General features: G+C 46.4%; 1 protein-coding gene across 13 annotated transcripts in view; it reads right to left on the reverse strand.

The window, feature by feature from the left end:
* Positions 1 to 20,000, reverse strand: part of dock10 (dedicator of cytokinesis 10) — a 70,554-nt gene that overhangs the window by 25,985 nt on the left and 24,569 nt on the right. For 11 of the 13 annotated variants that reach the window (XR_014126156.1, XR_014126158.1, XR_014126157.1 and 8 more), the window contains exons 2-25: positions 15,535 to 15,654; positions 13,553 to 13,642; positions 11,133 to 11,215; positions 10,203 to 10,275; positions 9,778 to 9,900; positions 7,773 to 7,907; positions 7,432 to 7,618; positions 7,025 to 7,110; positions 6,857 to 6,940; positions 6,545 to 6,694; positions 5,300 to 5,548; positions 5,081 to 5,203; positions 4,183 to 4,265; positions 3,892 to 4,014; positions 3,731 to 3,810; positions 3,284 to 3,471; positions 2,376 to 2,441; positions 2,179 to 2,271; positions 1,918 to 2,041; positions 1,660 to 1,781; positions 996 to 1,079; positions 637 to 729; positions 386 to 504; positions 90 to 159 (exon numbers count right to left, since the gene is read on the reverse strand). Coding sequence is in view for 10 of the 13 variants with exons in the window: in XM_081723813.1 (XP_081579939.1) it covers positions 90 to 159; positions 386 to 504; positions 637 to 729; positions 996 to 1,079; positions 1,660 to 1,781; positions 1,918 to 2,041; positions 2,179 to 2,271; positions 2,376 to 2,441; positions 3,284 to 3,471; positions 3,731 to 3,810; positions 3,892 to 4,014; positions 4,183 to 4,265; positions 5,081 to 5,203; positions 5,300 to 5,548; positions 6,545 to 6,694; positions 6,857 to 6,940; positions 7,025 to 7,110; positions 7,432 to 7,618; positions 7,773 to 7,907; positions 9,778 to 9,900; positions 10,203 to 10,275; positions 11,133 to 11,215; positions 13,553 to 13,642; positions 15,535 to 15,654 (2,748 nt within the window). In the remaining 3 variants the exon portion in view is untranslated. Of the gene's footprint in view, positions 1 to 89; positions 160 to 385; positions 505 to 636; positions 730 to 995; positions 1,080 to 1,659; positions 1,782 to 1,917; positions 2,042 to 2,178; positions 2,272 to 2,375; positions 2,442 to 3,283; positions 3,472 to 3,730; positions 3,811 to 3,891; positions 4,015 to 4,182; positions 4,266 to 5,080; positions 5,204 to 5,299; positions 5,549 to 6,544; positions 6,695 to 6,856; positions 6,941 to 7,024; positions 7,111 to 7,431; positions 7,619 to 7,772; positions 7,908 to 9,777; positions 9,901 to 10,202; positions 10,276 to 11,132; positions 11,216 to 13,552; positions 13,643 to 15,534; positions 15,655 to 18,207; positions 18,764 to 20,000 lie in introns of those variants that run through there. The other 2 variants (XM_081723815.1, XM_081723814.1) reach the window with 2 other exon arrangements.

The raw sequence follows: 20,000 nt of genomic DNA on the forward strand, positions 1-20,000 counted from the left end.
CTAGTATGTCTGACAGGCAATGGAAGAAGTGGATTAGTGTCAGCATTGGCTGAAGGGTCAGGGATAGGGTCAGGGTCAGGGTCACACACCTTTATATAGGAGTGCAAATAATGGTCGAGGTTTACTTCATGGCACTTGGCGAGGATATGCACCAGGACCCTGCAGATGACAGAGAGGAAGCAGACTGAGAACACACACTGAAGTGATGTCATTAAGATGTGCTGCTGCCCACTGGAGTCTCTAATTGGCTCAAGGCAGGACACATGACCAATCATCAGCCTGGGAACATAAAAATACTCCACAGCCTCTGTGAAAGGAAATCTACTGGCTCACGTGGTCATGCACATCTCCAGATGACCTGTCAAGTTCACAAACGTGGCCATACCTGGTGGTGGCAGTGGTGACGTCATCCGTGTCATTCTGCGTGAGGACTTTGAACAGCTGGTTGAAGAGGACTGGCAGGAAGCGAATGATCACATGGTTCCTCTCCATGCTAAGGAGGCCCTGAAGGGACAAACCCAGCAGATCTGGAGGTCAAGTTACTTGAGGGACAATGACCTCTATGGAGAACTGCGTTTATCGCACCGTAATGTTGCGTTTATGTGGGTTTTAGTAAACACACCACTGTTCCTTTACCTTCAGGCAGCTGAGGAAGTTTGAGGTAGGTGGGAGCGAGAGGTCTGCCTCGCGTTTTTGGCACTGTTGGAAGAACCGGTTCAGATGGGGGTCCTGCAAAAGACCACACAACACTCAAGTTGATCTGATGCCACATGATTCCATATAGCTCCACATAGCTCCATAAAACTCCACATATCTTCACATAACTCCATATATCCCCACATAGCTTCATAAAACTGCAAATATCTCCACACAACTTCACATAGCTCCATATATCGCTACATAACTCCATAAAACTCCATGTATTTCCAAGTAACTCCACACGGCTCCACATAGCTCTGTAAGCAGCTCCTGCCTGGAGAACACCATGCTCTTACCTGAGTGTACACCGTGGAAAGTACAGTAGTAGACACCTTGAAGATGGCCTTTCCGCCATCCACCCACTTTACCTCCGACCCGCTCTGTGGAAAGAAGATTCCACACTTCAGCCGTACTGCTCTGCACCTGAGCCCAAATCTTTATTTCTTCTGCAGTGGTACCTCGATTTGATCTTCACCGTGGGAAACGGTACCCAGGTCCTTGGTACTTTACTGTCAGGAAACAAAGCCTGACTGATGCTGCAGAGTCTCTCTGTCATAACTGGGGTGTCATAATTGGGGTGTCATAACAGTGTCATAACTGGGGTCATTATACATTTACACAGCTGGAAATTCCATTTTAAGCCAAGCATTGGAATTCCACTGGGGGCACACGGACAGTCCAATCAGAGTCAGTCGGCTTAGGACCACAAACACACAACTGCCTGCCCACCAATCAGAGGTCGAGAACTTCTCACCTTCTGGATCAGTCGTTTCAGACCCAGGTCAGAAGTCTACACGCTCTTGGGCCAGTCACAGGTATGATCATTACCTAACTTGGGTACGTGGGTGTTACACAGGGGCCTGAGGGCCACGGGTCTAGATCCATGAGCAATTCTACACTGCCTCTCCCTCTCGCTTTACCTCCCTCTGCCTCTGTTCTCTCTCTCTGTGTCTCTCTCACCTTGCTGGATGACGGCTCTTTAATTAGCAGGTACCCACTGGGTAGGTTGCACGACACTGGTACATTGAACTCGCCAGAGGCCAAGCGTCCGTCCTTCAAAAGAGGCAACCATGCAAAGCCCACTGTTTCTCACACACACACGCACACGCACACACACACGCACACGCACACACCATTTTTTATCAATTTTATTCATTTCATTAATAACTGCTCCACCACTAACAGGTGTTAGATGTTGGATGTTTCTCTCAGCAGTACCTGAAGTTTCCAGAGCCTCTTTCTTCTTAGAGCTGGTCTTGGCATTGATGTCACAGGTCACATGATAAAAGGAGAAGAGCAGATGGTGTTTCTCCTGTAGCTGGATGGGTAGTTCAATCTTCACCTGTACGCAGAATAGAGAGAACTTAATAGAACTTACTAGAACTTACCAGAACCTACTAGAATCAGCTTTAAAAGGAACATCTGTAAATCATGATCAGTGTGAGAGACTTTAGAAGATGACGTTGGGCCTCAACGTACTTCATCATAAAAGTCTGGGTTCTGTGAATGGTGCAGGACAGTGGAACAGGCCGCTGAGGTGAAAACTGGACCCCCTGGCTTTCCGTAGATACACTGTGGAAACAAAAACCGACATCCTACCATCAGATTTGGGCAACCCAGCGATAAAAACGTCAGAACAGAGCGGAGAAACTCTGGAGAAACTCTGGAGTCCCTACCTTAAGCGGTTTGGCACAGTCGTCATCGGAGTTCCGGAACTCTACGTAGACTGCAATGTTCCTGGCCTGTCATGAAGAAAAACGGAGGTCAAAATGTCAGGAACTAAACTACACACAACAGCAGGACCACGAGGTGGGCCGGGTTTCACACATCAGAACTACTCTCACTGTCGCGGACTGCAAACATCCCCAGTCCCTTACAGGACCGTCTGCTTCTGTAGGCCCAGTTGAAGCATTAAGAGGATGAAAAGTGACACAGAGGCGGAGGCAGCCAAGCTCTTAAAAAAAGACACAGACACTCTCCAGACGCAAGACCTGGGCGTGAGTCACGCAAACCTTCTGCCGCATGCATCCATTTCTGAACTGACCTCGTATGTTTAGAAAAACATAAACTGGTTAAAACAATTACAGGTCCTTTGAATGGTTTTGATACCAATCTCTTTACTGCAGTTTCTAGTCGGGCTGTAACCTGCGATAGCCCACCTCTCTGGATTTCTCTGTTTCTGCAAACGTCATTTCATACAGAGTTGCAAGCTTACGTTTTACTGTTATTCTTCATAGCCTATATGGTAGAGTCCAGATATGAGCCAGATGAAGCTTCTAACAACATAGACTGTAACTCACCACAACACTGTGAGAAGAGTTCAGAAGAATGAGGAAATACAATAAATACACAGAAGGGAGGTGAGTGTAGTAACTATTTATCAATATTTGTTTTGAATAGTTTATTTGAATCAGTATGTGTGTGGTTTAGTTAGGCTCATATTTCCTTTCTTGTTAATATCAGCGTGTGTAGAAAACGTTACTGTGTAAGGTAGTTGTGAAAAACAAAGCCACAATGCAAGAAACGCCACGTAGACTCCAACCATACAGGGAAATGACCCACTCAATGGCTAGTCTTGCCATACCTTGGCAAAGCTTTTCTGGCTGTCGTATTTGAGGTGTCTGGGGTAGACGTAGATGTGGTTCTTGTAAACTCTGTAAGGTTGTGCAAACTTGGCTGAATCATGCAGGAACTCATCCACCTCCACCGTGGCTGCGTACAAGCTGCAGTCCTCGAAGGGTTTCAGTGGAACGTACGACGATGTCACGCAGTCTGAAAGTCACAAACACCAGCACATTACGAGACTGCGATCAAACACCACCCCAACACTTTAGTGGACACCAACGCTCATCTGCAGTTGTGTTTAACGGAACATTTATTCTAACTGATGCCCACAGTTCACAGCAAGAGTGAGCATGACTGCACTTCCTCAAACCTGACAAACCTTGATATTTAATTAGCAGTTAGAATCACTATGAACCTTTTAAATAAATCAAATACATGATCACGTCGCCGTGTCACAGGGCCTTACTGGGGTGTTCCATAGGTACACAGTCCACGCGGATCTCCAGGCTGCCTGGTATGGTCTGGAGTTTGCTGGTCTTCTCCGCCCTGGAGAACCAAAGCGCAACGTTTCAGGTGCGTGTTAGCCAAGCGTCTGACCTTCAGTTCCTACAAAAGGTGCAGCCGTACCTCCTGTACTCAGAGATGAGTTTGACGAGGTCCTCGGTGGATATCTTGTTGCTCTCCTGCTTAAAGAGAGGAGAGAACCGAGACTCACTGTCCACCATGCCCTGGTTGTCTTTGAACACAGACCTGAAAAAACAATCAAATGGAAATTCAGTTCGAAGAAAAACTGGCTTGCCGTCCTCCTCGTCCACCCAGGACAACAGAACACATACTTCATATTCCTACGCTCGGCCGGATGTTTCTGTGGTGGTGCATTTTACAGACGTGTGCTGAGCTCCTGAAGATATCGCTCACCTCACCGACCAAGCGAAAGGCATGCGGTACTTTCCCAGTTTGCTGCAAAACTGCTTGTTGGATTTCAGGATCTTCTGAACAGTCTAAAAAAGAGAAATAATGAAAAAAAAGCATAAGATATCAAAGGAAAGGCTGGTGGTGGTGAAGTGGAAAAGAAAACAGAAAACCAGTCAGGCAATTCTCATCTTTTGTGCTGAGCTACGTAACGTGGGAGTTTAGATCAAAGCAAGGTGTGTCGGTTTTTGGCAGGCTATAGTGATGTCTGTGATATCTATTTGGACTAATCTAACACAAGCCAGGGTTAGGGGTCCCAGTTTCCACTCAGGGGGGTCATGGTACTCTGGGTTGTTCTGAAGAGCCATTCTGAAACCAGAATGATGAAGAGCTTAAAAAGTGATTTTACAAGATACTCCTTCTGGAACCTTCTGGGTAATGAAAAACATGAATGAGTCTGGCTTTCAACAGCAAGGAGATGTCTGTTCTGTTCTACTGAAGGAGAACTGTTCAGCAAACAGGGCCTGTTAAACTCTGTCTGGCTTACACTGGAAAACTCATCACATGGTTCAAATGAATCTTTCACCAAATGGGAAAGGAATACTGGTTTTGACGTGTTCACCCTGAGACACAGTAACGTAAGCTGCCTGCACTTTATTTCTCATGTAGAACTCCTTAAACAAGGGGAAAGTTTTAAAAATAGATAACACAAAAGTGCTACCAGAAAAGAAAAGCTAGCAGAGATATATTACCAAGATTCCTTTGCATAACAAAAATCAATCTAAACAAGAAATTACTCAGAACTATAATGAACATTTATTAGTAGAGGTTTTTAAGGGCTCCGTGGAGCTACGCATCTTAAGATCAGACACCAGAAGAGGAAGTTTGGCTAGAAGAGAGTGACCTTGCAGTTATCTGTGTTCTTAACGTAGGGCTCCGTCCCGCTGGTGATGTTCCCCATCAGAACCTTCTCAATGCGTGCCAACATGATAATATCTGTGTGAGGGTTTGTGATGGAGAAGATAGCCTGTATACACCACACACACACACACACACACGCACAGAAGGTGAGATCAGCGATCACAGGGTAATCTGTTCCTCCCAGTATGTGAGCTTTCCTCACCTGTTTGGGGAAGGCCAGCCAGTTCTCCAGGTCTTGGCTGAGGGGATGGTCTCCACCGCCCTTCTCCGTTGGGGCCTTCAGGCCGTTCGCTTGCGGACCTGTCTGACCTGCGGGTGACCCCTGACCTGACCCCACGCCGCTCAGCATCCTCCGCACTGCCTCATGGTTGAGGTCCACGTGAAAGTCGGCCGACACCTTCCGGCACTCTCTTATGTCCAGCAGCGCCACGGTTATGAAGAAAGGCTCAATCTGAACAAACAGCAGGGTGCGGTGACTTAGTACAAACGTGTGTGTGTGTGTGTGTGTGTGTGTGTGTGTGTGTGTGCGTGCGTGCGAGTGTGTGTGTGTGTGTGTGTGTGTGTGCGTGCGAGCGAGTGTGTGTGTGTGTGAGTGTGTGCGTGAGTGTGTGTGTGTGTGTGTGTGCGCGAGTGTGTGTGTGTGTGTGTGTGTGAGTGTGTGTGTGCGTGCGTGCGTGAGTGTGTGTGTGTGTGTGAGTGTGTGTGTGCGTGCGTGAGTGTGTGTGTGTGTGTGCGTGTGTGCGAGTGTGTGTGCGTGCGTGCGTGCGTGTGTGTGTGTGTGAGTGTGTGTGTGTGCGTGTATGTGTGTGCGTGGTCTGAGCGTGTGATCAGTCTGTATATGTGTGTGTGTGCGTGCGTGTGTGTGTGTGTGTGTGCATGGTCTGAGTGTGTACGTGCGTGTGTGCGTGTGTGTGTGTGTCTGTGCGTGGTCTGAGTGTGTGTGTGTGTGTGTGTGTGTGTGTGTGCGCATGGTCTGAGTGTGTGGGTGTGTGTGTGTGTGTATGTGTGTGCATGGTCTGAGCGTGTGATCAGTGTGTATATGTGTGTTTGCGTGTGTGTGTGTGTGTGTGTGTGTGTGTGTGCATGGTCTGAGTGTGTGCGTGTGTGGTCTGAGTGTGTGTGTGTGCGTGGTCTGAGTGTGTGTGTGGTCTGAGTGTGTTTGCATGTGTGTGTGTGTGTGTGCATGGTTTGAGTGTGTGATCAGTGTGTATATGTGTGTGTGTGCGTGCGTGTGTGTGCATGGTCTGAGCGTGTGATTTGTGTGTATATGTGTGTGCGTGTGTGTGTGTGCATGCTCTGAGCGTGTGATTTGTGTATATATGTGTGTGTGTGTGTGTGTGTGCATGCTCTGAGCGTGTGATTTGTGTGTATATGTGTGTGCGTGTGTGTGTGCATGGTCTGAGCGTGTGATTTGTGTGTATATGTGTGTGCGTGTGTGTGCGCCTACATTAGTGACGGGCTCTGTCTCGGACTCATTCACACAGCCCTGCAGTGTGAGGTTCAAGGACTGACAGTAGATCATCAGCCTTCTGCCCAGACTCTCCTCAAAGGGGCGGATGTTTCGCACGTCACCACCATCCCGTGGGCTCCTGAGGACCTACCACACACCCCACACACCCTCAGGAGAATGCTCAGAGCGCAGCCACGCCCCCAATCATTACACTACGTTACATGTGTCACATTCTGACATGACTCCATTAAACATGCTGGAGTGGTAGTTTTGGTGTGGAGGGCAATTGTCTGGTGGGAGGCCACATACTGGTGTGTCGGGGTCCAGAGAGAACAGGTTCAGCCTTTCCTCCCTCCTGTCTGCTTTAACCGTCTCCTCTGTTTCACTGATATACTGACACGCACATGAACAGTTTGTAAGAGGTTTGTTACCGTGGCTATGTGCTCCCGAGAGTTACCAATTAGCAGCTGGCGTTACCTTAGCTAATTCAGGATTGATTCCATTTTCCGTGGTTTCCTCATTTTCAGGGAGACAGACGTCATTTAAGGAGAGATCAAAGACATCTGAAAACATTGAATGGAAATGTAACAATGCATATCTAACCTTAAAAATCAATCAGAATGATTCATATGAACCTCGCAGTCATGTGGCTCATTATTCCATCATGACTTGGGTTGGTGCTTTTTTTTTCAGAGCCGCGCACAGAAATCAAGACTCTTTCACCAGGCGTAAATCTCTGTTTACACCAACCTGCCATCCAAGCTCCTGAGATGGTTACGTTATTAATTATGCAGAGCTAATAACTCCATCCATGTTGTTCCAAGACTGTGAGAAGTTCTGTGGGCCTCCAGCTACCGGGCTGGCGCCATGCGCCGTGCACTTACCGGGCTTGGTGTCAGTCAGGTCCATGCTTTTGCGGTCCATGACCGGGCCATCAGATGGGCTTATCTGCAGTATTCGGGTCAGCGTGCTGATCCATTCTTCCATGTCCTGCTCACTCTCGGCCGCCAGGACAAAGTATGTCACCTCGTTCATCTTCAGCTCAAAAGCATACTTCCTCAGACGATTATTCTGACAGGACCGAGATGGAGAACAAAGCATGTTCAGAACACTGCACACTGGTTGGAGTAATCAGTCTGCTTGCTGAACTGTGTACAGTGTTGGCCAGTGTTGGCCAGTGTTGGGGCAGTGTTAGACCAGTGTTGGGGCAGTGTTGGGTACCAACCTGAATGACCCCTGTGCATGAGTCCAGGAATATGCATCCCTTGGGCTCTTTTGAGATCTTCTCATCTTTGTAAAAGTTCATGATGTAAGAGTTGTCAGTTAGTTGTGTCAGCTGGAAATATCTCCTCTTGAATGACTGCAAACAGACAGCCACAAAAAACATGGTCAAATACATGCACTTATAACCAGTCAATGTGCACTATTAACAATCGTTGTGCACTTATAACCAGTCAATGTGCACTATTAACAATCGTTGTGTACTTATAAGCAGTCATTGCACCGTTCAACTCAACTCAGTGGTACTCAGAGGTTCTAGGTGGTGACCTATTTGTATCAAAATACCTTTAAAGAGCTGATGACTGCCTGAGCAGAGACAACAGGTCACATGACCAAGTATACTTAAATGTTCCTGCCAAACTTTCCCGACCTTCAGAATGGCTTTATTTTTACTAATTATTAAGCCTTTTGAGCAAAGTAAACTATGGCAAAATATTAAACAATTTCAAGCAATAAAGAAGTCAGATTGAATGAACATGCTTGTAAAATGTGGATTAATATTGAACCCATGTTACAACACCCAAAACAGAATGTCAGGGGCCCAAAACACAGTTGATACAGTCAGAGTCAGTCTAAATTTTTTAAGTGCATTTGCACCACGTTCAGAAAAACTGGCCTTTAACTTGTGGCTGCAAAGAGTTAAAAACAATCCCTGAGCGCTGGAGGACATTTCACTTCACTGATCTGCATCTCTCACGTGCTAACCTCAGGAACTTAGCACAGCGGCCAACGTCTTGCTGCTTCTGCTCTTTGTTTTAAACTCCCAAACATATCTGTGCAACTGCAGGACATGTGTAAGTTTAGATCAGTGCCTGCTGATCTGCATACAAGCACACGCTGCATTACACACACGGCTTCCAACCACACACAACTGCCTAAGGCTCCCCACGCCTCTCTGAAGCACAACCTTTAGATCAGTGGAGAGTGGAACTCTCCAATGTCCAGTCAAAAGGTTCAATGTGGTCCTGAGTGGTTCATATTACACTCAAACACTGAAACATATTGTACTGAAACACGGAAACACATTATACTGAAATGCTGAATCATATTATACTGAAACACTGAGACCTGCACTAATTAGCTACGATGCTCTAGTGCTAGTAATGATGTCATCACAATGTGTCCCATTAGCAGGGCTGCCTGAGGTAAACATACCCAGACATGGGAGAGTTTATATAGAGAGAAAACTATTAAAAACACATTTAATCTATTCATACGTGCTGCAGTACCCAAGTCTTAGCACTTTATGAACTGTTATGAGCTCTTTATGAACTGTTATGAGCATGCTCATGAGGTGTGCTGTGATATTTCATCTGTTCCTACACTCATCCATAACCATTCAGATACAAGGTCCATCTCTGCTAAATCAACCAGTGAGAGACATTAATGTGGATAAAATAATACTTTTGTTTTGACAAAAATGCTTCATCATAACCATTGTCTGTTCTCACTGATGTGATTCTCAGCGGGGTTACGAGTTTTCAGTTTTGTGGAGTGTTTTTCGAAGGTGTTTTCTTAGCAAAACTTTTTGTTTGGATTTGTAGTGTTTAAAACACAATCAGGTTTTAAACACTTCATCCAATCGGGTTTTAAACGCTTCATCCAATCGGGTTTTAAATGCTTCATCCAATCGGGTTTTAAACGCTTCATCCAATCAGCTTTTAAATGCTTCTTCCAATCAGCTTTTAAACGCTTCTTCCAATCATCTTCTAAATGATTCATCCAATCCTAGTCTTTACTGCTAATTTCCACACAGCACAAAAAAGCCTGACACCAACTCCATGCTGGACAGGAATTAAAAGACACCGTGTTACCTGATCACAGGTCAGCTCTTGCCTTTCATATTCAAATGAATGTGAGAGTATGAAGTAGGTTTATCTGATCCCAGATGAGCGGCGTGGCTGGGTGTTTAGTATGAGGAGCGTGCAGCCTCTGGCGTGTGTTCTTACCCTAACAGTGATGCTGTTGTTCACGGTGCTGTTGAAGTTCCCTTTGTATAGCCAGCCAGCCCTGAACACGCCCATCCCCCCTACCCCGCCCCCTCCTCTGGATGATGACAGCGATGTTGTGTCCTGCGAGAAAAAGAAAGCAGAGAGCACTTCAGTCGCTCCTCTAGAGGAGGGGCGGGCGCGCCGGATCTGTTGAGGCTCGGAGCCAAGACGGAGGCACGCAGGGGACAAGCAGGGGACAAGCAGGTGACAGAAAGCCTGTCAGAAGACACACAGACGCCCTGCCACACGCGCGCCCAGCTCGGCCCTGCGCGTGTTTACTCCGGGACCTCGTGTTCCGTGTTTTTCCAAGATCTGGGAAAGTGATCCTGAAGTGCGCTGACGGCAGGGGGTGTGTGCACGGCATGAGGAACCGAGGCACTGACCTCGTCCTTATCCACGTCTTCATGGTCGATCTCAAAGGAGTGAGAGGGAAACTTCTGAGCCTTATATAACTTTCTATTGTAGAGAGACAGTAGAGAGAGAGAGAGAGAGAGAGAGAGAGAGAGAGAGAGACTGTGACACTGCCCATCTATGAGCAAGGGCAGAGAAGTAAGACTACATTTCCCAGACCTCCCATTATGGCACCATCACATGATCACAATAACCAGTACATCAGACATGGTTTTTATGGGACAAATAAGTGTTGCTTTTGAGCTGTGAAAGCACACCCATCTCCAGAGTCCAGTAACATTAGTGGGTTTTTTGTTGTTGTGACAATTATCAACAATATATGGTAGAAAAGTCCTATTAAAGAAATCCTGTGGCAACAGAATAACACACCACCACAAGCCTGTGTGGCTTTCACATTATTTAGCAGGAAAGTTTTAATGGTGCTTCCCTGCACACCACATCGCTCATTCCGACAGGACCCTACACTTAGGTGCCTTGCACAGTGCCCGCTTGAGTACACTCAAGAGTAAGGGCCTTACTCACTCACACACACACTCACACACACACTCACACACACACTCACACACTCACACGCAGGCAAGCAGGCAGGCAGGCAGATGGCGGTGCAGCACATGTGCATAATAGCAGCAGCCATGCAATGCCCCATGGGAGCGGGTCCTAAGGGAATTGAGGCTGTGGCCTACATGGGAAGGTCATGTGAAAAGAACCTCATTGGACGAAGTGGCCCAATGGGAGGACAGGACTTCTGAAGAAGTCTTAAAAGAGACTATCTTATCCTGCCAGATAAGATAAGATAAGATTAGCAGCAAAAATGCAAAAACAAGTGAAACACAACAACAGGCCGCAGGGTCATTTATTCTCGTCAGGGCTGCATGAGGGTGAGCAATCGTTAAATGGTTCACCTGGAAAGCATACCGTAGTCCCCTGCATACTCCTGATGCTTGTATTCGACCACATGCAGCTGGGAGTTGTAGTACCGGCAGGCCTGAAGGCAGAAGGGGAGATGGCAGCGAGAACTACATTACCCACGTGGCAACAACCAGTTCAGTGCTTGCTGTCATAATTTGTTGCTGTTGTTGTTTTTCAGACTGACCAGTGGATGTGTTGTGTCTCAGAGTTGTTTGTAGACAACTTTTATTTCTACACGCTCATGCTTGTGTGTGTGTGTGTGTGTGTGTGTGTGTGTGTGGTTCAACTCTAGCCCTAATTTAACAGGGGCTAAGCAGGAAGTATTAGAGGTAGGACATTAACAAGCATAATTTCACTCCGCCTTCTGTAGGGCTGTTTGCATGGACACAATCTTCTCAGGAATTACCAGATGACCCTAATGATTCAGACCAATCAAACAGCAGGAACCTTCCCTTTCATGAGTAGCAGGAAAGAACAGGCTGTCTGTCTCTCTCAGGAGCACAGAGAGACAGGGAACACAGAGAGATGGAAAACAGAAAGACAGGGAACAGAGTGAAAACAGACATTGAACACAGAGAGACCGGGAACACAGAGAGACATTGAACAAAGAGAGACCAGGAACACAGAGTGTCATATCACCTGAGTAGAGAGGGTCGGTCCCCTCATCCTCTCGGATCCAAAATAATTCCACAGTTCTCAATAATGTAGGAGTGAAAATAATGATCATTAATCAGATAATTACCTCAAACTCTGAATAAATGCCCACAGTCAGGACAGTTCTGGTCAAACTATCTTGTCTGATGTGTTTCTGTGGTATATTTTAGTTGTGATCGGTGAAGGAAACTCTAACCTTGTAATCACCCACTCACTCACATGTACATATACACACATGCACACATGCGCACGCACAGGCACACACACACACACACACACACACACACACGCCCACACACATACACGCATGCAAACATACAATCTCACAATGTGTGACATACAAGGTGATACCGCAAACACACACACACAAACACACACACACAATCTCACAATGTTTTCCATACAAGATGATACCTCAAACACACACACACACAAACACACACAATCTCATGATGTTTGCCATACAAGGTGATACCTCAAACACACACACACACAACCTCACAATGTTTGCCATACAAGGTGATACCTCAAACACACACACACACACACACACACACACACACACACACACACACACACCTCAATTTGCTTGCAAATCCCAACAGATCACAAAAAGATCAGGTCTGATGTGTGTGATGTGCATTGCCCAAACGTCCAGAATTACAAACAGCCAAAATAAAAGTGCAGCGGCCCAAAGACAAGTGCACAGAGCTCTTTACTACCCACAAACCCTCTAAACTCTCTCCACCTCATCCCCCTCCCTCTCTCTCCTCTCTCTCTCTCTCTCTCTCTCTCTCTCTCTCTCTCCCTCTCTCTCTCTCTCTCTCTCTCTCCTCTCCCCCCTGCCTCTCTCTCTCTCTCCCTCCCTCTCTCCCCCCTGCCTCTCTCTCTCTCTTTCTCTCTCTCCCTCTCTCTCTCTCTCTCTCTCTCTCCCTCTCTCCCTCTCTCTCTCTCTCCCCCTGCCTCTCTCTCTCTCTCTCTCTCTCTCTCTCTCTCTCTCTCTCTCCCCCCTGCCTCTCTCTTTCTCTCTCTCCCTCTCTCCCTTTCTCTCTCTCTCTCTCTCTCTCTCTCTCCCTTTCTCTCTCTCTCTCTCTCTCCCCCCTGCCTCTCTCTCCCTCTCTCTCTCTTTCTCTCTCCCTCTCTCCCTTTCTCTCTCTCTCTCTCTCTCTCTTTCTCTCTCTCCCTCTCTCCCTTTCTCTCTCTCTCTCTCTCCCTTTCTCTCTCTCTCTCTCTCTCTCTTTCTCTCTCTCCCTCTCTCCCTTTCTCTCTCTCTCTCTCTCTCTCTCCCCCCTGCCTCTCTCTCCCTTTCTCTCTCTCTCTCTCTCCCTTTCTCTCTCTCTCTCTCTCTCTCTTTCTCTCTCTCCCTCTCTCCCTTTCTCTCTCTCTCTCTCTCTCTCTCTCCCCCCCTGCCTCTCTCTCTCTCTCTCTCTCTTTCTCTCTCTCCCTCTCTCCCTTTCTCTCTCTCTCTCTCTCTCTCTCTCCCCCCCTGCCTCTCTCTCCCTCTCTCTCTCTTTCTCTCTCTCCCTCTCTCCCTTTCTCTCTCTCTCTCTTGTTTTCTGTATTTCACTGCTAACTTCCCCTTCTCTAAATGGGTCTGTGTGTAAGTGTGTATGTGTGTGTGTGTGTGTTTGTGTGTTCTTACTCTCTATTTCCAGAACAGAAATGTTAGAACAGGAGATATGATATTCATGCATTTCCTCTTAACCACCTCACACACACACACACACTCACACACACACACACACACTCACACGCTCACCTCTCTGACCAGCAGACATTCTGCCTGTTCCTCGGCTCCCCCAGGCACGGTGGACTGCAACGTTCTTCTCTCCTGAGGAAGAGTAGACACCTATGTGTGTGTGTGTGTGTGTGTGTGTGTGTGTGTGTGTGTAGGTGTCAATGTAAGGGGAAGAGAGAGAAACATTTTTCAAATGCAGAAGATAAAGTTACCCAAATTCCAGTACTAAATTCTTTAAACACAAAACTCTGAATACACACACTGTGGCAGGTTCACTACACAAAACTCTGTGAATACACACACTGTGGCAAATTCATTACATAGGCGGAGAGGATCCAGTCTGAGTGTCACTAAAGGTGTCGATCAAATTTAAACCTCAATGTGAACTACTTCAGTGATGAGGCCTTTTGAACCTTTTAAGGAGTGCTGCATAAATCAAGCTAATAATAAAACAACAAATAAAACCAATAGCAATAAACAGGGATTGTTATTATTCTTATTATTATTACTACACCAGTACTTACTTGATTCTTACAGTTCAAAGGCAAGAATTTTACTATGAAAAAAAATGAACAGAACTCTGCCTATTCAAGGGTTAAGAACAGGTGGGAGGGGATTATGAATGTCACGCCCACTGAACACCCCGCTGACATGCCCACTGAACACCTTAGTGACACACCCACTGACAGGATGAATCTTGTGGGTCACCAAACTGCTGTCTTTTACACTGGGAAAATTCCCCATTTCTGCCATGTAACATGGAAACCAGGCTGAGCTGGTTCTGCCTACTTGACAAAGTTCATCACACACTGACTTCCTCCAAACGCACGGTCGGAAATGGGCAGTCTAGATGGCTTAACAGCTGTCAGCTCGACGGCTCGGGGTCACAACCCCTGCTTAGTGAGGCATGCAGCACGGTTCCTCATAATAATCCCAGATGGAACGCAGACGCTCGTAAGTCAGATCCACATGTGGTTGGTCTCCAAACTCTGGGACTGAAGGCAGCCCAGTGGTGTGTAGTGCCTGCACTCCTTCTAGCCTAGAGCTTCTTTGTGAAGAAATCCCAGAGCGCTTTGGTGCTAGAAACTGGAGGAATGCTTGGATCATCATGGCATGATCGTTTGGTTCTGTTCCGCAGAGAATATTGTGGGAAATGTTGGGAATGTCTGTAGAGCTGAGAATGCCCTGGATGTAGACCTGCTCTGGTCTTTAGAGCTGGGGTTTAAGAGGCGTATGAGGGCAGTAGGCTTTTATAATCAGAACACAGAAGGTAACAGGACCGTAAACCAAGAGCTGAATTAGCACTGTGCATCAGAAAATATGAACTTCAATTACACTTAATGCAATACAAGACAAGCAAAGCCTTAGAGACCAGACTAATTATTCACACACTCTCTCTCTCTCTCTCTCTCTCTCTCTCTCTCTCTCTCTCTCTCTCTTCATCTGTTTGGACTAGGAATTCTAAACATCAAATTAGTAAGACTTCACTTGAACTGCTGATGTGATGATATGCATTAGGGTTGTAATGAAGTCACTAATGAACAAAACATCTGCAGAAATTGCTATTAGCAAAATGAAGGGTACGGAATGTGTGTGTGTGTGTGCGTGCGCTTGTGCGTATGTACGTGTGTGCGAGCGCGTGTGTATGTGTGTGTGTATGTGCGTGTGTATGTGCGTGTGTGTGTGTGTGCGCGTGTATGTATGTGTGTGTGTGTGCGCGTATGTATGTGTGTGTGTGTGTGTGTGCGCATGTATGTGTGTGTGTGTGTGTGTGCGCATGTATGTGTGTGTGTGTGTGTGTGTGTGTGTGCGTGTATGTATGTGTGTGTGTAGCTTGTGCTGTTGTTTCTGTAGCAGAATTTGAAAGAGGATGTGGTTGCATGACTGGGGCTCTTGTCTGCTGGAGTTTAGAGGCCTTCACCTTAAAAAGAGCAATGCACTGCTCTCTCTCTCACACACGCACTCGGACAGACAGACAGACAGACAGACACCAGGGTACTCACAGTGAAATCATGTTCTGGGAAGAGCAGCAGGTCTTTGAGAGGATCATCCTTCAGCTCAGGCTCCAGTTCAGAGATCACAGCCTCGTAGTCCAGAGGGTCAATCAGCTTTGGCTTCTCCTGCTGTATACACACACACACACACACACACACACAGAAAGAAACAAAGCCATTTCAGATATAGTATGAGTAAGCATATGAAAGACTCCCAGTCAGTCACACGTCTGTCCACTAAGAACCGTTCCGTGTAAGAGCCATAAAACAAACCCTTCACTACGCACGAGTCAGAGTCAGAGTCAGGGTCAGAGTCAGGGTCAGGGTCAGAGTCCACAGTGCACAGCATATAGTGTAACTTTACACAGGCTCGAGATGCACACAACATTATTCTGATATTCTCCACTATGGAGAGCTCACTGCTCAACAGACACTGCTCAACTACACAGGGCAGTGGCATTGGTAGCCCAGTGGTTAAGGTACCTGACTTGTAATCAGAATGTTGCTGGTTCAAGCCCTACCACTGCCAAGTTACTACTGTTGGGCCCCTGAACAAAACCCTTAACCCTCAAGTTGAGTGATAATTGTAAGTTGCTTTGGATAAAAGTGTCAGCTAAATTTATGGGGGTCTCAGATACTTTAGAGTTCTGTCTGCAGTGTTGAGGCTTTTAATTCAAAGATTGTCCTGTGTCCAGTTTGGGCATCAACTCTGAAGGCCCTTAAACTTACCAAAATTACTTTCACTAAAAGTACTGCAACATTAATCAAACCACATTAAGCATCTTGTAGAGTTTATTAAAGTAAATGCGGGTTTCCTCTTGACCAGAGATACATGCTACATGTTACAACTGTGTGTGTGTGTGTGTGTGTGTGTGTTGTATGCTTGTATTTGCTGTTAATACACCAGGTCTGGAATATTTCTCCTAACCACAAAACCCTAATTAACCTAAACAGATGATATTTCAGTACCCCTACCTGTAGGAACTAACTCAACCCTGCTGGGTGTGTCTGATGATGACACTAACTCACCCCTGCTGGGTGTATGGACACTGAACATGGCATAAATATTCAGCAAGCTCATCACTGCCATTTTTATCATCACATTACCCTTCCTGGCTGAGTGCAGAAGTCTGTCTTAGCTTCCTGTTTCACAAATGTCCTAGTTATTCTGTTTTCTAAATCAACTACAGTATGACATGAGAATGAACACACTGAAAACACAGATGATAGTGCACACATAAAGACCACACACGTACACGTACACGCACACACACACGCACACACACACACACACACACACACACACACACACACACACACACACACACACACACACACACACGCACGCACGCACACGATGTTCTGGACACCTGTGGTTCTGAAGCTGAATAAAACAGCGACTGGCTGCATGTTAGCTATCACGGGCCTCGCCATCGGCCGAGTTCCTTATGACATTAAACTCGAACGTGATGTTTGTCTGATACAAAAACAGCTCCGCGCTGAAACCTTCCAGATGAGCTCATGCATCGTGGTCTTTACAAAGCTTTCCCCAGACGTCACTACAGGGCGATATGACACATGCCACCTCTACAGTTCACCACAAAACTCTCAGACAAAGACACATTCTTGCCCCTGGCCCCACCCGCCTCCCTGGTGGTGCACTGAGACCCTCTGAGAACGCAGAGAAGGCTGGCGCGCTTCGACAGGCCACGCTTTGGTCTGCAACGGTTGCAGAGGGGAAAAAAAGAGGACATTGACAGGGTAGATCAAAATGGGAAGAGCTCATGTGTTTGTTTTGTTTATGCATTTTCTGGGGCATCCCTGGTCTCCATGGCAACAAAAGTTGTTTTAGATCAGTTAGGGGTGTGTTTGAACTAAACTTCCCAGCTAGGGTGCTCAGAGTCACGTGTCCTGCCATGTGTCCAGCAAAGCACACACACCAACAGCCAAACCTCGGATGATAAATAAATGTGTGCGCACGCACGCTCACACACACACACACACACACACACACACACACACACACACACAGATGCCAGATCTCAGGTGCTGAGAATGACCAGTGTAACTCTGAGACCCTCACAAACACTATTAAAACCTTCACTGCTGAAGGCCATGTTACAGGAGAGTGAAACCACCACAGCACCGCCGTGTCGTACATCAGGCGTGCCATGTGCACGGACGTGAGCAAGACTAGTGACAGAGGGTCTGGTGAACAGTGCAATGGAGTTAACACAGATCCATACACAGAGATATATACACAGAGATCCATACACAGAGATGCCAAAACAGAGATGCCAAAACAGAGATATATACACAGAGATCCATACACAGAGATCCCGAAACAGAGATCCATCCACAGAGATATCCATCCACAGAGATGCCAAAACAGAGATATATACACAGAGATCCATACACAGAGATATATAAATAGAGATCCATCCACAGAGATGCCAAAACAGAGATATATACACAGAGATCCATACACAGAGATATATAAATAGAGATCCATCCACAGAGATGCCAAAACAGAGATATATACACAGAGATCCATACACAGAGATCCCGAAACAGAGATCCATACACAGAGATATCCATCCACAGAGATGCCAAAACAGAGATATATACACAAAAATACATACACAGAGATTCCACAAGAGAGATACATGCACAGATACATACACAGCTTACGCGGGTGCAGTCTGCACGAGGTCGCCTGGATTTGACCTTTTTCCTAAAGGTGATTTTGCTTCGGAAACTCATCCTGACGAGAAGTACGCACGTGAGAGAACAAGCAAGTGTGTGTGCCGGCAGCCAGACCCAAACACACACGCCACCCCTGACATCCAGCACACACTGAGAATAGAAGCAGAACTTTCCGGCTACATGTGAAACCTGTCAGATCACAGAGAGCACGTGGTCAGAAGAGGAAGTAGACAGGCGCATGATGTCACCACAGGAGGGAGAGAGTGAGAGAGTAGGACACATTTAGCGGAGTTAAACTATAGTAAATCATGCTCTTCCCATCATAACCAGGGACTGAGGTTATGATCTTCAGTCTGGCAAAAATGGTGGTTATGAACCATCTAATAAAATCACTAAATGATCCACTCTGTTATTGTCTGTGCAGCTCCCACTTTTTTCTTTGCAACGTGCACGTGTGTGTGTGTGTGTGTGTGTGTGTTTATTTGAGTTGTTGGTGTGTCTGTAAATGTGTGGATACATACGGTTGTTTGAGTTGTTGGTGTGTGTGTGTGTGTGTGTGTGTGTGTGTGTGTGTGTGTGTATGTATGTATGTATGTGTGTGTGTGTGTGTGTTTATTTGAGTTGTTGGTGTGTCTGTAAATGTGTGGATACATACGGTTGTTTGAGTTGTTGGTGTGTGTGTGTGTGTGTGTGTGTGTGTGTGTGTGTGTATGTATGTATGTATGTGTGTGTGTGTTTATTTGAGTTGTTGGTGTGTCTGTAAATGTGTGGATACATACGGTTGTTTGAGTTGTTGGTGTGTGTGTGTGTGTGTGTGTGTGTGTGTGTGTGTGTGTGTGTGTGTGTATAAATGTGATGATACACTCAGTTGTTTTTTTTTTAGTTCAGTTGTTCCAGTTTCCTGTTAGACAGTAAACCACCTAACACACACACACACACACACACACACACACACACACACACACACACACACACAGATGCCAGATCTCAGGTGCTGAGAATGACCAGTGTAACTCTGAGACCCTCACAAACACTTTTAAAACCTTCACTGCTGAAGGCCATGTTACAGGAGAGTGAAACCACCACAGCACCGCCGTGTCATACATCAGGCGTGCCATGTGCACGGACGTGAGCAAGACTAGTGACAGAGGGTCTGGTGAACAGTGCAACGGAGTTAACACAGATCCATACACAGAGATATATACACAGAGATCCATACACAGAGATGCCAAAACAGAGATCCATACACAGAGATCCATACACAGAGATCCATAAACAGAGATCCATACACAGAGATCCTGAAACAGAGATATATACACAGAGATACATACACAGAGATTCGCAACAGAGATACATACACAGCTTACGCGGGTGCAGTCTGCACGAGGTCGCCTGGATTTGACCTTTTTCCTAAAGGTGATTTTGCACACACACACACACACACACACACACACACACACACACACACACACACACGTTTCTCAGCATGTGTGTTCTAATGTTATTAAATGTTAACATTGCTTTGTTCCCTGAGTTTAGATCTGCAAATGTATTTGGACAAATGTATATATTGCAAGTAATTAGTCCAGCCAGTTCGATGACAAAAAAATATTTGTATAATACATTTGTCCAACAAATCACAGCACATCTGTTCAATTCTCCACTGAAGTGTCCTCTCCATCATGATCTTCCCAAGGTCACTGGCCTGGCTGTTGCCACGGTGATGCACTGGCTGCCGTCAGTTCTTACAAGGGCCACGTTTGTGCTGA

Source organism: Electrophorus electricus, chromosome 11, assembly GCF_041902795.1.
Source record: "Electrophorus electricus isolate QZ-2024a chromosome 11, ASM4190279v1, whole genome shotgun sequence".
Taxonomy (NCBI): domain Eukaryota; kingdom Metazoa; phylum Chordata; class Actinopteri; order Gymnotiformes; family Gymnotidae; genus Electrophorus; species Electrophorus electricus.